Below are 18,112 nucleotides of genomic sequence, written 5' to 3' on the forward strand. Positions count from 1 at the left end.
ATCAAAGAAAAATCTTAATAGAATCTAATGGAAGGAATTTTGTGGTTGTGTATGATGTTGGCATTCTGTTTTTGATAGTACGCACTTTACATAAGGACCCAATGCCAAATAACTTCACTGGAGCTACACCTTGGGGCTTGTTACATGGTTCCATTGTTCCAAAGGATGTTGTTTTTGCAGTCAGCTTCTCATTGCACTGACAAATATTATTCCAGACACAGCTCATGGGAGGAAGGGGATTCTTTCAGATTTACAAATTTCAGGAGAACACCATTACTAGCAGAAAAAGCTGGCTCATTTCCATAGGTCCAAGAGAGATATTACCAAACAGCAAGCAAACACCAAGACTAGCAGGAACAAACCACCAGAGTTCAATCTGCTCTTCCTACACCTTTAGGCTAGACTTGATATCTGACCCCTCCAACACCTTAGGACTACACTCCAGAATTCTGCCCCCAGTGACATCTTCTCCTTCCCAGAAGGTCTCTGCACACTGAAGACTTAAGATTCAAACTCAAGTCTATGGGATATACATTCAAACTACCACTTTAAGATATATCTTTTGTAGACTAAGTTATTCCCTTTTAACTTATAAATTAAGGATTATATTTGTATTAAATATGGCATCCAGAATTAAACCTTTCTGAGAGGGGATCTGAGAACTGAGATTCCACAATGACTTTCATCTTGATTTACACTTTTATAAACCTTTCTATCACATTAAAATGGGCTTTCTGATTTTCTGTAAGACCTCTGAGTTATTCCTGCCAGCTACAAACTGCCCCAGCTGCCAAGACCAAATCAAAGAGAACCTTAGTCAAACTTAATAGAAGGAATATTTTGGTTGTGAATAATGTCTGCATTCCATATATATATATATATATATATATATATATTTTGTGCTTAGGCACTTTGTGTAGGACCCAATGCCACATAAATTGGCTGGTACTGTATTTTAGAGTTTGTTACATGGGGCTAATGCTCCAAAGGATGTTCTTGATTGTATCATCCTCGGTACAGTTATCCACAATGTGAAACTAAGCAACATGCCTAGAGAAGTAGCCCTAAGAGATGGCTTTTTTGCTCACACTGTCAACATGGCTTATATCTCTCTGAACCATGCCATGACCACAGCTATTGGTGTGATTGCTTCTGGCCAATGTGATGTGGTTGGTGCTGGTGGTGTTTAGTTTAATGTCCCATGGCTGTATTCATCATTTCAGAAAAATGATGTTTGATCTCAATAAATCCAAGACTCTAGGACAGTGACTGGCTTTACTTTCTAAATTCAGATAGAATTTTCTATTAGCTGAACCCCTGCAGTGGCTGAGTCTCCACAAGTGAGACAACAGCCACTCTGCTGACAGACTGGCTGTTGCCTTGGAAGTCCTGTACTGGTAGAGCTTCTGCATTGTTGATTATGGCCAAGGACTAAGCTCTGGTACACATATTTGACAATTTTGTGTATGTGTCCCAGGTTCCAAAAGATCAGCCTTTATTTGAACCAAGATATGCTACTCTAAAATTCTAGAAAAGTCAACAAAACCATGGGTGGTATAGATGGTTTTGAACTTCATGAAGCCTTCTCTGGTCAGATTTTGGTGAACTTTAAAGCCAAGGATTCTGATTTGTGTGAAACTATGTAGTAAGGACAATGAAGGTTGGATCACTTCATCTGGAGAAGTTTAATATCAGGGGTGGATCACTGTCTCTGTGATATACTTCTGGAACCACTAGCTGCCAAGTGGTCATGGTGACTAAGCAGATTGCCAAAGGATGAAGGCCAGGATGGTTTAGTGGCTGCCTGTACATCTGGAGGCAGAGCCATACTAGCAAAATGGAAGCTTCTCCAACATGTATGCTGCAGAGGAAGTGACCTGGTTTCTGAGCAGTGCCACCCCTGGGCAATGCCATTTCACTGAACTATTGAATGATAGCTTTGTTTCCTATCTCCCCTTAGAAAACTGTGAGGCCTTCTGTTATATACTTCACAATTAAGCCTTGCTAGTGCTCTGAGCTCTTCTGTCAGCACAGCTTATGCATTCATTCAGTGGGTTTTAAGTTATCAGAATCACACAGATGTATGAAGCATTTTATTTTTTAAACTCTTTTGTTATTAAAGACTAAATGAGTAATTGGGAAAGAGCTCTGCTGAGATTTGGAGTCATCTTTTAGCACTTACAAACTATGCTTATCTATGTCCTAAGAAAAATGATTTTCTCTAAAATACAAACTGATGTGCCTAAATTAACTAATTATAGAAAATAATTCATAATGAAAACATCACTGCAAACAAATGTAAACAAATGCCTTTAATCACTAAGTTATCTTCCTAGGCTTTTAAAACAAATGTATATTTATATATACCATGCTGGTAAATCTTTGATTATAGTAAACATTTTACTTTTAAAATAGATATTAAATCTCATAGTTTTAAAAACTTACATAACTAACTTTATTTTATGTTGATTAACACAAATTATGCATGTAATATATTTCTTTTACCTTTCATGTCTATATTTGATCTCAAATGAGTTTCATTTATTCTTTTGCAAAATTCCATTTGATTTTTTTCTAGTCCGCCTCTCATTCTCTTAAATGTAGAATAAAGTATAATAAATGTTTGCATGTGTGTGTTTGCATGTCTGTGTACATGTGTGTGTTCACATATGCGTGCATGTGTGTGCACATGTAAGTATGTGTGCATGTGTGTGTGTGAGTGTGTCTGTGTGTGTGCATGTGTCTGGTGAGTGTGTGCATGTGTGTATATGTTTGTGTATGTAGGGCTTTGGATGCCGATTTGTTCCCTTTTTATCTTATTCATTTCTTATTTTTTATAAGTTCTATAAACATTTTTTATTTCTAGCCTCTTGAGTTTTTCATATTTTAAGAATTATTTTTATTTATTATTATTTATTTAGTGAAATTTTCTGTTTTTCCTTATGCTATTACTTTTTTACTTATATGTTTTAAATCTATTATCATGTCACTCATGCTTATATATTTATGACTTTTATTCACTTTAAATAATGTGCACACATCTAGCCGGAATAGCATGTACCCACATCATCATGGGCTGGACATCTCTGCAAAAGATTCTACTCTTACTTGCCTTTCCCCCTGGGGATTAAGCAAATAGGCTTTTCACAGCACCACACTATGTGGTACTGTGTATGGCATCCTTTGCCCACAGTGCCTTATTTTCAGCTGGCTTTGATTAGCGGTCACCAAGACGTTTGTCATATGTTCTCTCTCATGTCAGCTTCCTGAAAAGAAGACTAGTCTTTGCAGCTTGTTCTTCAGCTCTCCCTCTCTCATCAACCTTACTTTACAACACCTGAATCCCATTCACACCTGCCAGGGAAATCATTTTGATCCTTTACAGCTATGTCATCTACTTTGAGAGACATCCAGACTATTTAAAACCTACCTAGGAGTTCTAGCACTTGCTCTGACACTTTCTCTCATTTTTTGTAGTAATGATTTTTTTTTAAAGATTGCACTGGGAGTTTGTGATTTAATAAATATGTCTCCTAGGCTCACTGAAAATTCAGTAATCTACATATTTTTATCTTTGGTTGTTTCAGTTGTCACTACAGAGGAAAAGTGGATAAAACTTCTCAAGGGAAGAAGGCTCAAATTATACAACTTAAAAAGATGCATGAATAGTACATTGTAATGAGGTAAATCACTGGTGAGCAAAACAAGATTTAAAGACTTATCTGTGAGAGTCTGCTACTATTGTGAAATTTTTTTTTAAATTTTTTAAATTTAATTTTATTTATTTATTTGAGAGTGACAGACACAGAGAGAAAGACAGATAGAAGGAGAGAGAGAGAATGGGCGCGCCAGGGCTTCCAGCCTCTGCAAATGAACTCCAGACGCGTGCGCCCCCTTGTGCATCTGGCTAACGTGGGACCTGGGGAACCGAGCCTCGAACCGGGGTCCTTAGGCTTCACAGGCAAGCGCTTAACCACTAAGCCATCTCTCCAGCCCTATTGTGAAATTTTATATTATTCTAAGGAATCAGGTAGCCTGATCATTGTGGTGGGGTGTGTAAACACTGCAGAATGTAAAAGCTGGGACATAGACATGGAATGTCAGCCCTGGCCAAGAATTTGAAAATTAGCTTTCAAACAGCAGTGACATTTGCTGAACAACAACATCAACAGAATTTGCTATTATAATTATACTTTTTGGCTTTATTAGTATAAGGCTCTGGAATTGACAAAAATAAATGCTAATTATTCATAGTACTTTTGAGATCACCATATATTACTAGTTTATTTTTTCAGGGATAAGTGATAGAAGTTTAGTTCAATTCATCTGAAGTAAGAAGACAACAAATTGACTTGCATGACTTGGAATCTTTGGAGTGGTGCATACTTTAATCATAGCCAGATCTAGGACTTTAAAAAAAAGTTGTCTTTTTTTTTAACCTATTGAATTAATGGGGAAGAAGAAGGGTTTTAATGGGAGAGAAACAGCAAGGACAATTGGATCAGAGAAGATCAAAATATATTAAATACATAAATGAATTGTTATATTTCTATAAAGTGTTGGTTATAGGGCCTGGAGAGATGGCTTAGCAGTTAAGTGCTTGCCTGTGAAGCCTAAGGAGCCCGCTTCAAGGCTCCATTCCCCAGGACCCTCGTTAGCCAGATGCACAAGGAGCACGAGCATCTGGAGTTTGTTTGCAGCAGCTAGAGGCCCTGGCACGCCCATTCTCTCTCTCTCTCTCTCCCTCTCTCTCTCTCTCTCTCTCTCTCTCTCTGCTTCTTTCTCTCTCTGTAACTCTCAAATAAATTAAAATAAACACAAGAATTTAAAAAAAATGTGTTGGTTATTTTCAAATCATTCACAATAGTTCTATTGGAAGAGAATTTTACTATCCTGATAGCCATATATGAAATATTCCCCATTCATATTGTTCACACCCCTTTTGATCCAATTTAGATTATGTGCCAATGCAGTTGTTTAGGAATGGGCGGTGGAACTCACATGAGAAACTTAGGACTTTTATATTAAAGGGAACAGGATGTTAGTAGACCAAAAGTCAAGTTTACTATACCAAACTGAGAATTTCAATATCCTGTCTATGATCTTGGTATAGGCATTATATTTCTACTTCAAATACATGCAGACTTTCTAAATATATTCTATTCTTTTAATCATATTTTAGAAAGTGTTAGAGAGATGGCTTAATAATTAAGGCACTTAGCTGTGAAGACTAAGAACCCAGGTTCAATCCCCCAGTACCCACATAAAGCCAGATGCACAAGGGGGCACATGCCTCTGGAGTTTGTTTGCAGTGGATGGAGGCCTGGTGCACCCTCTCTCTCTTTCCCTCTCTCTCTCTTTCTGCTTATTTTTCTCATGAATAAACCAATGAAATAAAAATTTAAAAGTTGCCATATCTCTGAAATTTTTCATATGTGAGACAGTAAATTTTTATTTTAACAAAGTGGACTAATTGTTCTATATTTTACAAACAAGAACATCCCCAGTGTTATAGCAAGATATTTGAATCTTTAACTTTTATGAACAGTGGCATCATTTTGTGTGAGATCTAATTTGGTATATTACATTCCTCTTTGTATTCATTATGGCTATTCTTGGTCAAGGTAGTCTAAAGAGTGTTAGACCAGGTCTAGCTGCTGTAACTTCTCTTTGAATTGACAATACACGTCTCTTTTAACTTGGTTAGTTGATTTAGTTCTTATTTTGAAATGGAATTCAACTTCTACAGTGTCTTCAATGTCAATCTCTGTGCTATTATTGGGTTATAAATTGGACATTTATAGTTTTTATCCCCTTTTTGATTATTATGAAGGCTGACTCCAGCTGACCTGGCTCCTAGTTTGTTGTTTCTCAGCATGACTGGACATTAGCTAGGGAGGTGGAACAAGTCCTTTCTTTTTATTGCACTGATGTGTTTATCAGCTTGTGTTTATCAACTGATTCTTACTGAAAGTTTTAGCAGTGAAGACAAAATGAGAGAAAAGAACAATTGGTGGGAATTTAAAAAACAATTTTTTGGTTTTTATTTTTATTTATTTGAAAATGACAGACACACAGAGAGAAAGAGGCCGATAGAGAGAGAGACAGAATGGGCACTCCAGGGCCTCTGGCCACTGCAAACGAACTCCAGATGCGTGTGCCCCTTTGTGCATCTGGCTTACGTGGGTCCTGGAAAATCGAGCCTTGAACTGGGGTCCTTAGGCTTCACAGGCAAGTGCTTAATCACTAAGCCATCTCCCCAGCCCGGAATTTAAAAGAAAATTTTGTTTGATATATTATATCACAATTGACAATGCATACTTAAGTTTAATTAAATTATGGATAAAATTATTTTTAAAAGATTGATTGAAACAAATGCATAAGCTGCTGAAGAACCATAGCATTAGAGAATCAGGTAGAAAACCTCTGAGGAAATAACCTGCTCCTGATTTAGGAAATCATTTGAAAACTCCCCTTTAACTGTAAGGTTATTAACATCCAATGGCATTTAGCATTTTTGTACCATGTTGTGCCACTTGGTGGTTTTCCCAGGGCTTAAATCCAAGTGAATTCTTAAGTTTGTAGGAAAAAATAATGAGAAGGGAAAGGGAAAAGGGCAAATTACAGTTCAATTTATTCTCTAAATCTCCATGAATGCCATATCAAAAGGCTACTTACTATATTATTTTTTAAATTTAATTTAGTTATTTATTTGCACATGCGTGTGTGTGTGCATATGTGTGTTTGTGTGTTCACCAGGGTCTCCTGCTGCTACAAACAAATACCTATTTGGCTTTACGTAGGTGGCTGGGAAATTGAACTAGAGCCAGCAGGCTTTGCAAGCAAGCTCCTTTAACCACCAAGCAATCTTCCCAGTTGTAAGTCCTAATTTTTTAATATCATATATTTCTTCATACTAATTAGTATTTAAATATGTTTTATATATTTAATGTGAATAAAAATTCATAAGCTTTTATCTTCATTAACGATTGGGCTATGACATTTTAAGATTGCTTTTTGCCATATCATTATTTTCTATAACACCCAAACTGGAGTGGACCCATTGTAAAAACTGAATTTCTCATTTAGCTCGCCACATGGTCAGACTGTTTAATCTGAACTCAATATGGTGCATTATACATATGTATTTCCATGCATGTGAATAAAATTCAAGATGCTTGATTTAATTTTAAATGTTCATATGATCAGTATTCTAACTGGTTATTTCCATCATACTTCAGAAGAATTACCCAATAGCAACATAGATTTATTTTCACATTTGATGTCATCCCCAAACACATACCACATTCCATTTTGTATTGAAATTATAACACATTGAATAAGTTGTCTTAGATCAATTGCCTAGTAGATGCCACTTTCAGTATTTAGTTTAAGTAGGCCAGATTCAGAACTTATATACTCAATGACAGGACAGGAGTACGTCTCACATCTCAGGAAGGTAGTGAATGTGAGGCAGAGAGGAAAGGCTGTAGGGTACTGAGTTAGAACCATGAGAAGGAATGATTAAGGCAGGGGATACTCACTTCAGGAATTCAGAGCTTCTAAGTTGGGAAGGTAGAGGAAGATGTCTAAGACAGTGTGTGTGTGTGTGCATGTGTGTATGTGTGTGTGTGTACGTATGTATGTGTGTAAGACTGTATGCAACTATGTACTCTTCAGGTAGGAATGATCTGGGGTACACAGACAGCATTTACTTGATTCACTGTTGTCATGTATCAGTTTTCAATAATGCTGAGTGAAGCAGTCTAATCTCAGCTAAAAAGATCCACTTATGATACACGACCTTTTAGATATCAGCCTCTTCAACTAATGCTTATATCATTTCAAGTCCTATTAGTTTGCTTATTTTCATGAAAACTGAATACAGAATGCTTAGAGATTTTAAATATTTAGTGGTTGTATATATGTTCAAATATCTTCCTTTTCTCAATTTCTGAGTATTAAAACTCTTGGTAATATTAGTATCTTTTCTTTAATTCTTTTTTTCTACATCATAAAAACTCATACTAAGCAATCATTTTTTTAACTTACTTGCATACTTAGGGCGGTAGAGCTAGCTCAGCATTTGCTTGTAAAGGCTGACATTGTGGGCTTGATTCCTCAGTACTTAGATAAAGTCAGATGCACAAAATGGCAAGTTAAACTAGCCCATTCTCTCTCTCTCTCCCTCTTTCTTCCCACATTTCTCTATCCTTGAAAATAAATAATAAAAAAATGAAAGAATTTTTATACTTCAATTATATAAAGCAAAGTGGTGGGGACATAGCTACATTACATTAATGAGCTATCTGAAAATAAATATAAACTAAAAATGGTAGATAAAACTAGTATAGTTAACTTGTAAAATATAACTTTTTTAGGTAAAAACATCTGCGAATGTCTAAGACCTCATGCATTAATAATACTGCAATAGTGTCCATGTATCTAAGACTTTCCTCTTAAAAAATGACAATTTTTCTGTTTTCTCATGAATGTATAACATTTTTTCTTTGATTTGATCTTGGATATTATATCTATCTATTGGCAATGAAAACTGCTGTTGACTTGGAGTCTGGAATACTATATAATAATCTGGAAAATTTGATTTTTATATAAATTGTTCCCAAATAGCAAGCTACTTAGTAGTTTACTTAACTTTCTCTGCCTTTGGTAAAGCAACTTAAAAATGAGGGGAAAACATATGGCATTAACATAAAATATTAAGTTATAATACATTTTATAATACTAAGTCAGAAGTCATTTAAATACTAGATTAGTTAATGAACATTACAAAATGATTCAGCAATCATTCAACATTTGTCCTTGTAGATTAAATTTTTTATGAATAAGAATCAATTAAAAAAAAACAAAACAAGCCAGGTGTGGTGGCACATGCCTTTAATCTCAGCGCTCAGGAGGTAGAGGTAGGAGGATCACCGTGAGTTCGAGGCCACCTTGAGACTCCATAGTGAGTTCCAGGTAAGCCTGGGCCAGAGTGAGACCCTACGTTGAAAAACCAAAAACCAAAACAAAACAAAACAAAAAAACCATGAAATGTTAAGTAAAGCAGTTTGAATTGTCAAGCCCATGTTTTCTTTCTCTCAACACTATTTCTCTGTTCAAATCCAGCTCTGCATGAGACTTAACATACCTTAGCACAGGGCTCTGACGAAGTGCTTTATAAATTTGCATGTGTTGGGCTGGAGAGATTGCTCAGTGGTCAAAAGTGCTTGTATGCAAAACCTCCTGGCATGGGTTCAATTCCCCAGTACTCATGTAAAGCCAGATGCACAAAAAGTGGTGTATGTATCTGAAGTTTGTTTGCAGTGGCAGGAGGCTCTGTCACATCCGTTCTTTCCTTCGCTCACTCTCTCTCTCCTTTCTCTCACACAAAAAATAAACAAATAGTTTAAATTTGCATGTTTTGTTTAATTAAGAATACTTTGTGCATATGCATAACTTTACATGGTGATTTTAAAGGCAATATTTTGTTTTGCCAGATTAAAATTTAAACATTTAGGGAAATCTTTTGGCTTTTTTAAAAACTTCACTTCTTGTACATTTTGTTTTCTTGTTAGAGCAGTTGCAAATTTTTATTGTGTGTGCACACTTTCTATCAGGCACTATTTAGATAGTGAAAACTATTTTTCAAATTTGATGAAACTTGTCAACATAACCATTTGGTATCCTAGGGTGTAGTTGTGAGGCATCTTTGTGTTATGTGATCCGACCTGTGTTTCACATTGAGGAGTACTGACATTAAGAGCAACTTTGTGAAGATAATGGAAGAGCATCCGGGATAAGAGGCAATGAAGAGGCTCCAGATAGAAAAGACTACAAGGAAAGTATTAGCTTTTCTCTTTCTGCTTTCCCATATGCCTTCTGCACAACACACTTCTCTAGTCATCAAGATGTGCCTAGATATCTCTCCCCACCAGCAACTCATCAGTTCTCTAGCAGATATTAGATGTTCTATAGTTTAACTCTATTCTGACACAATCTTCCTGAGGATATTCTCAGATCTCACAGGTACAAGGATCAGTACCACATGATTGCTTCTCATTCCAGATGCTACTTTAGAAGCTTTAAGTTGCTTTACTGGTGCTTCTTACCACCAGGCTACAAACTGGTGATTTCCATGACGCCTTCCTCAGATTTGATGAATTTGCTAGGAGAGTTAACAACCTCTGGGTTGTTATTTCTGGGTAATATTTTGCTGATATTTGGTGGTTTGTTGTAAAGGCTACAGAATAAGAAAATGTTGAAGGAAATGTATAGATCAGGGTGTGTGTGGAGGCCACAGTGCTTCCATGCCTTCTATAGGCATGCGAGCTTCCAGCAATCTCCATGTGTTCAGCAACATGGAAGTTCTCCAAATTCTATCCTTTTAAATTATATTTGTTTTTCAGTAATGGCTTTATTATATAGACGTGATTGATTTAAGCATTGGTAAACTATGAATAGTTCAATGTTCAGCCCCTCTACTTTCTTTGGTGGTTTCAGGGTGGAGTGGGACTGAGAATCTCAATTTTCTCATTCTGATGAGGTGCTCTCATCCAGAAGCAATATCACCTCAGATACCTGTCATGAAAAATCATAAAATAATGACTCCTGTCATTCCAAAGACAGAAAGGATTTTAGGAGCTCTGTGTCATAGTCCACATTTACCAGATATATATTCCTAATAATATGAACATAGTAATTGATGTTGGATCCTAGGAGATGAGTGGGATAATGCTAGAGCACTATTGAAAATTTTAGCTGTGACTTTGATTACTTTGATTACTGATCACAAACCTTCCTTAACAATTGCTTTTTGGAAGTATATGCAACTAGGAGTTAATAAATGTAAGTACTTGAATCTTTTTTAGAATATTTTAGTTGAGTGACATTCTGGGATCTATATTTTCATTTTTTTCTAATTAGGACAATACTAGGCTTTCAGAATTGTCTTAAAGCTCTTAACAAAATGTCTAACATATAATAGTTATCCATACTTTCATTTTTTATTTTTGCCTTACAGTCAACAGCATATATATATATATAAATTGGTGGGTGTCAGGGGGGATAGAGATTGAGATAGTGTCTCACTCACTCTGGCCCAGGCTGACCTGTAATTCACTATGTAATCTCAGGGTGGCCTTACAATCACAACAATCCCCCTGCTTCTGCCTCTAGAGTGCTGGGATTAAAGGCGTGCACCCCCTTGCCCACCTTCAGTATATGATTTTATACTTCAGTACCTACAAAGCTATGACCAAATACATTTGCATATTCCTTTTTTTATTCAGTCATTGATCAATTGTCAGTCATGCACTCATTGCCAAGTGCTGTTTAAAGGAGAAAGCTTTATTGCTATTACTTCCTTTGAGTCAGAGATGAAGGAGAGGTGTGAACAGAGAGGTACCTCATCTAGTACACCAGGGAAGAGAATATGGAACATCAATTAACAGCATGGTGATGGGAAGAACTGAGATAACAAGTGGAACATTCCCAACCACTGGGATTTTTCTTACACAGAACATATATGTTTTGTTCTCATAAGGATAATGTGAGTCATTGTATTAATCAACTTCATGTTGCTGAGATGAATTTCCAAACAAACAGTTTTATGGGAGGAAGGGATTTATTTCAAGCTTACACCTTCAGGGGAACTTGCATATATGGAAAAGTTGGCTCCATTTCATAATCCAAGCAGAGATGGAAACCACCAGCAGCCAGCAACACCAAAAAACAGCCTGTGTGAACCAACAGCAAGCAGGACCCCAGAGTCCAGACCTTTCTCAATACCTTTGGGCTGGAATCCAGGATTCACCCCCAGTGACAACTCCTCCAGCCAGGTGGCTAGAGACACAAGTTATAAGCTTTTTTTTTTTTTAAAGCTATATGTTCTTTACTTATTTATGAGAGAGAGACAGACAGAGAGAGAGACAGAGACAGAGACAGAGAACGAGAGAAAGCGAGCCCATTAGGGCCTCTAGCCACTGCAAACAAACTCCAGACACATGTGCCACCTTGTGCATTTGACTTATGTGGGTACTGGGGGATCGAACCTGGGTTCTTAGGCTTCATAGGCTTTCACCACTAAACAATCTCTCCAGCCCTCAATTCACAAGTTAAAAAAAAAAAAAACCACCTGAGTCTGTGAAGGACATAAATTCAACCTATCACAGTTATGCTTGTGGAATGATGCCAGAGACTGTTTCCAGGTTATTGAAATGTATTTAGTACTAAATATTTCCTTCTTGGGTCTACGTTCTTCCTTCCAAGATTCAATCAAGGGGAAGAATTTGAAAACATAAATGAAGGAAGGGTTTGTCTATTGTGGCTGATTTTAGTTTCAGAGTACAGACTATCATAGTGGGGGAGGCATGGTGTTGGGAACATAAGGCAGTTGGTCACATTAATGAAGCAGAGATAGATAAATCCTGATAGCTAGAACACATTTTTCTTTTTATTCATTCCAGGATCCCAGCTCATGGGGTGGTGTTACCTGCATTAAGGGAAGATCTTTCTACTTCAGTTAATTCAATTCAACCTAGAATAACCCTCACAGACATGCCCAGAGATTTTTCTCCTAGGCGATTCTTGGTCATGTTAAGTTGACAATCATGTTACCCATCACAGAGGTGATATATGTGATATTTTTGAATTATGCTGAATAAGATATGTCTTTCAAGACAGAGCTGTGAGAAGACAGATGGAAGCAGCAAAAGATGACAGAGGATATTACCATTAATACAGTAAGACATTAACTGTCTCCTGATGAGTTTCTATTGTAAGGTCTGTATACACATTTCACCTCACTGACAACATCTTAAGATAAGATGACAAAAAATATCTAGAAAATATGTGGATAACTTATCTTAGTTATAGGCATATTTTAGTAAATCTCTGGGTGGCCATCCTGCAGGTTGCTGACCTGTGATCTTAGGACTTTGAGGAGCAAATGTAATATTTTGCTCTTTCTATTTTCTCCTTCTTATTTTCAATTTGCAGACATAAAAATAAAGCTTCTATAGCTAGACATGCTCAGAATGTAGGACAGGTTTGTATTAAATTTTTTATTTCTTCAGCTTGGATGTATTTTAGCTTGCATAAAGGGTCACAGAATAAAACTAATCAAGAAAATAGAGAAACACTTGTGTCTGGTCCAGCAGTAGAAGCTGAGTTCTGCTTGGATTTGCTCCAGTTGTACAGATTTATCTTTGCTTTCTGGTCATCCTTATGGACTCAGTCTCTGCCCTTCTTTTCTCTGTGTTTACAACCCAGGAAATTTATCTTTCCTTAGTTTCAATAGCCACTTGTATCTTGATGATTCTCAGTTTTATATCCGTGGACAAGTATTTGCTCCTGGTATTCAAACACCTATAATTCTCCATTTGATGTGTTGCAGATGGCTCTTAATAAAGTCAATTTCTCACTCATTGCTACTTCTGATTTCTTATCTCATCCAATGGTAAAAATCACCCATCTACTTCCTCATCCCAGAAGGCCTGTGTAGTATCATTGATTCTTCACTCTATATTAATTCTCCAAACCTCTCAATTATCAGATCCTGTAAATCTATTTCCTCAAATTCCTACACATGTGTCTTCTGGTTACCATCTGGATCATGACTGCTGTCTCAGTTCATACAATGGGCATATTACACCTGAAGTATCGTTGAGTTCACAAATAGACTCCTTTATTCTAATTTTGCATTCCATTGTTTAACTTGCTACACTGTTGCCAGGCTATTGTCTTACATTATGCAATGGGCTTTGTCATTTACCTGCTTGGGTTAAATTCTCCATCGTGTTCTATGATTGCTATAATATTCATTATATATAAATTATAAATATTTTTGACTATATGTATGTGTATGTTTGTGTTTGTGTTCACGTGTGAATGTGGGCACAGGAAATATTTGTGGAGGTCAGAGGACAACCTTGAACATTGGTTCTCACTTTCCACTTTTTTTTTTTGAGGCAAATTTACTTTTGTTTTTTGCCTCTATGTTTGCTGGGCTAGCTTCTGCAGGCTTTCCTGCTTCCACCTCCTTTCTCATCTCAGATTTGTTGGAATTATAGATATTTGCTACAGACTTTGGCTTAACTTTGGGTTCTGGGGATTGGACCTCAGGTTGTCACTGGAACCAGCTCTCCATCACTAAATAAATTCATAATTGTTAATAGGACCATGGGAATTAATCTTTTCATTGTATGTTAAAACATTTGTATAGCCAATCAATGTACAGGAAACCTGAACTTTTGTAAAGGGAAAATTGTTTTTCAAGTAAGAAGCTATTAGAAAGGTATCTTCAAATGTTGTCTAGAAAATACAATTAAAATTTCATTAATTTAGGAATCATTTATTAATTCTCATTGTTTACAATTTTTTAAAAGATTTTATTTTTATTTATTTATTAGAGGCAAAGAGAAGGAGGAGGGAGAGTGAGAATGGGCATGCCAGGTCCTCTAGCTACTGCAGATGAACTCCAGACGCATGTGCCACCATATGCATCTGGGTTACGTGGGACCTATATAATTGAACCAGGGTCCTTAGGCTTCACAGGCATGCAGCTTAACCCTAAGCCATCTCTCCAGCCCTACAATCTTTAATAACATAATTATTCAGAAGATTTTTGATAAATTTTGTACATCTGTATTCTTGTGACCGTTTCTCTTGCTTGTAATCCGTACTGGATGTGGATTAGGAAGCAAGAATACTGGCCAGTATTGCATTATATATAAATGCAATGTACTGAACCAAGTTTAAATTTATTTCAAAAAAATTGAATCTTACAGTGGAATAGAAGTTTCAAATACAAAGGGAGAAAAATTCCAGATGAGACATGATTGAAAGCATGCGCTGAAAAGAGAAACCAAGTTAAAGAGTAGAAGAGGAAAATGAATTTTTACAGCAGGGGATTACTTGACATGACAAGAAACAAAGAGGAATGAAAGTGTGGAAAGACAGGGGAGGGAACTAGAAAAAATAGTCTGTTTACAAACAATGAAAAAAATACAATCTAACAAAAAGATTTCACAATTATACATTTAAATTTTGATGCCCACAATTTCAATATAAATGGTATTTATTTATTTGCAAGGAGAGAGAGGGAGAAAGAGAGAGATAAAGAACCAGTGTGCCAGGACCTCCAGCTGCTGCAAAGAAACTCCAGATGAATGTGCCACTTTGTGCGTCTGGCTTTACATGGGTACTGGAGAATCAAGCCCAGATTGTTAGGTTTTGCAGGCAAACACCTTAATCATTTGGCAGTCTCTCCAGCCCCTATTGTTTATATTTATTTGAGAGATGGGGAAGATGGAAAATAAGAAGAAAAAGAGATGGAGAAAGGGAAAAGGAGAGAGAAAGCATGTGTGTGTCAGGGCTTCTTTCAGCTGCAAATGAACTCCAGCCACATGGACCACTTTGTATACTTGGCTTTATGTGGGTATGGAGAAATTGAACCTTGGTTTGACAAGCTTTGCAAGCAAGCAACTTTAACCACTGTGGCATCTCTTCCTAGCCTTCTTTGTTCTGTTCAACATAGTCGCTCTATTCTATCCTGTTATCTGGCCATTTAAACCCAAGTAGCAAAGATGACCAGAAATTACAAAAGTGAGATGGCCAGCTCTCAATTAAAATGTGACTTTATGTGTTTATTTTATTTTATTTATTTTTTTACCCAGGGATATTGGGAGTGTAGCGCTCAATAGCTATTCCATTTCTGTTTCTTTTTTAATGTCCTCTTTCTTATGTCAATTACATCAATCATTGTAAATGCTTCAGTATTTTGAGTAATCCAGATATGCAGTAAGATTGATACAATATAAACATTAACTAGAAACATTATTTTAAAACCTTCATAGATCCAAGAAACTAATCATGTAGTGATTACAAAATAATTGTAAAGATCTGTGCTAAATAATGTTTCATGATGAAGAGCATAACTCTGGGGTTATCGTAAGCAGATAGCAAAGGGACACAGAATGCCTAGTTAATTTCTTGCGTCCTGTGACCCCCAACTTGAGGTATTTCTCTTTGTAAGTTCTTTGATTACAGATTTCCATGTTGTATCAGGATCCCCCAAGCAATCTGTGAGATTCCTAAGCCAGGGCAAGGGACGGTGTGGCAGTATCTTGCTTCCTGAGGTGCAATCTTACAGGTGGCTTTATTTTTGGTTTACGTTTGCAAGTACCCCAAAGAATCTATCCCCGAAGGAATAAGGAAGTATGTGCAAACGGAAGTCGAGCTTGGGTAGCAGGGCTCAGATAAGCACAGCACCGGGTGCTGAGAAAAATCAAGTTCTGGACTCTGGAGTTCCTTTGGTCTTGTGACCCTGTGAACCATTGCTGGTGGCGTCCTTGCACCCGGGTCTTGCCGCCAGGAAGCCCATGGAGGTGCAGCTCCTGGCCTGGGCAGCTGCAGTCCTGAGTCACAGGGAGCTTTCCCAGTCTTTATCTAAACGTTTCTTGGCAGCTACGGCTTAAGGGGCCCTGCGATTTCCTCAGACCAGGGAAACACCTCTCTTCTTTCTGAATGCCAGGGGAAAAAGGTGGGGGGACTTTCCTGGGGCTGAGAGCAGGGATTCCCCACCGAGCTTCGTGTTTTCTTCTGCTCAGCGACCCAAAGACCAAAGCGAAGGGACTGAGGGCACCTTGGAGGCCTCTAAAGACACAGCATCCCCCTTCCCAAAGAAGGGTCTGCAGCCTCGGAATCCGCTAATGAGCTCGTCCCCATTGGTTATCCCCAAGGCACCCCCATGCCGTCACTGAGCTATGCTAATGAGGGGGAGGCTCAGGGGCTGGGCCTCCAGCGACAGCTCCCGAGGACTGGTGCGCCCAGGGCCGGCTGGGTGACGATTGGGGCCGAAACCCACCGCCTCGCGCTCCCGCCTTCCGCGGCTGTGCCGGGTGCACGCCCGAGGGACCTGCGGCCAGGAATGCCCGGGCAGGAGCCGGTGCCACCTGCCTTTTAGGAAAGTGCCTCGCCATCGCGCGCCTCTCACGCCCACCACCTGCCCTCTTTCTAGGCACCGCGCGATCTTTTCTCTTTTTTGTCGGCGAAGTAACTTTTGCATTCCCGCCTCCCCCAGTCCCAGGGACCAGAGGCGGCGCCGAACCTGGGGGCGGTTCCTTGGCAGCGCTGGGTCTAGTCAGAGCCAGACTTTTGCTCCTGGGCTTGGTTTGCATCATCCCCATCACACCCTCGAGAAAGACGAGCCAGCCCCCTTTCCAGCCTCAGCTTCCGGCGAGCGACCCCCTCCCCCTCCGAGCCCCCTTCTCCTTCTCCCAACCCTCTCTTCACCATAGCATCTTGGTCACCTCCCTCCACTCCACTGCGTTTGCCTCCACTCCCTCCTGTCCTCCATCCCCTGTTGGATGTTGCCCACCCTGAGGAAGGATGGTTGATTTGGAGAGCGAAGTACCTCCTCTGCCTCCCAGGTACAGGTTCCGGGATCTGCTGCTAGGGGACCAAGGATGGCAAAACGACGACAGGTGAGTGATGGTGCTGCCGTCCCTGAATACTGCTGTCCAGGGGATGAAAGGGGAGGAAGAAAAGAGCCCTGGAGGGAGACCCTGACACCGGGCGAGGAAAGAGACTCCATGTCTCTCCATTTTGGTTCCTTTCCTTTGCACTTTCTTATTCTTGCAATGCAATTATTGCATTTATTCGGTAATTCTTTGTCTGCGTTTTCCTTGGTTATGCAGAACGCTGGTAAGGGAGGTACAATTACATCCAAATGACACGCGGTTATCAGTGCCAACTGTTCCTCATTATTTTCCTTTGGCATGGTTAATCTGCCTCATAAATGTATCCAAGTTAATTAACAAATTATGTTAGGAACTCCTGCACCTACATCTGACTCCTCACCAGTGTTGACTAGGTGTCTGCCACTTGAAGTTTCCTGATGTTTAATCCTTTGGAGTTTCAGGTGGGCGGTTGGTTTAAATATGTAACAGGTAGTTAGTGAAAATGACAACTATGGGAATAGAACATCTATTGAACAGGAAATCGTGAGTTATTAGCAACAGTGTTTGTACAGCTTAATGCAACCTTTCTATAATGAATATATTTTAACTTAAATAGTATCGACTCAAAATTGAAACTTAAGTTTCCAAAG

General features: G+C 38.4%; 1 protein-coding gene and 1 pseudogene across 2 annotated transcripts in view; both read left to right on the plus strand.

Annotated features, from left to right (window-relative positions):
- The first annotated feature begins 675 nt into the window (after positions 1–675).
- On the plus strand, positions 676–1,344 carry LOC123458641 (annotated as a pseudogene).
- A 15,610-nt stretch (positions 1,345–16,954) lies between these two features.
- Kcnt2 (potassium sodium-activated channel subfamily T member 2) overlaps positions 16,955–18,112 on the plus strand; it is a 365,450-nt gene continuing 364,292 nt past the window's right edge. For both annotated transcript variants that reach the window (XM_004659523.3, XM_004659524.3), the window contains exon 1: positions 16,955–17,486. In XM_004659523.3, coding sequence (XP_004659580.1) covers positions 17,392–17,486 — 95 coding nt within the window. In that variant the 5' untranslated portion in view covers positions 16,955–17,391. The remainder of the gene's footprint in view (positions 17,487–18,112) is intronic.

Source organism: Jaculus jaculus, chromosome 1, assembly GCF_020740685.1.
Source record: "Jaculus jaculus isolate mJacJac1 chromosome 1, mJacJac1.mat.Y.cur, whole genome shotgun sequence".
NCBI lineage: Eukaryota > Metazoa > Chordata > Mammalia > Rodentia > Dipodidae > Jaculus > Jaculus jaculus.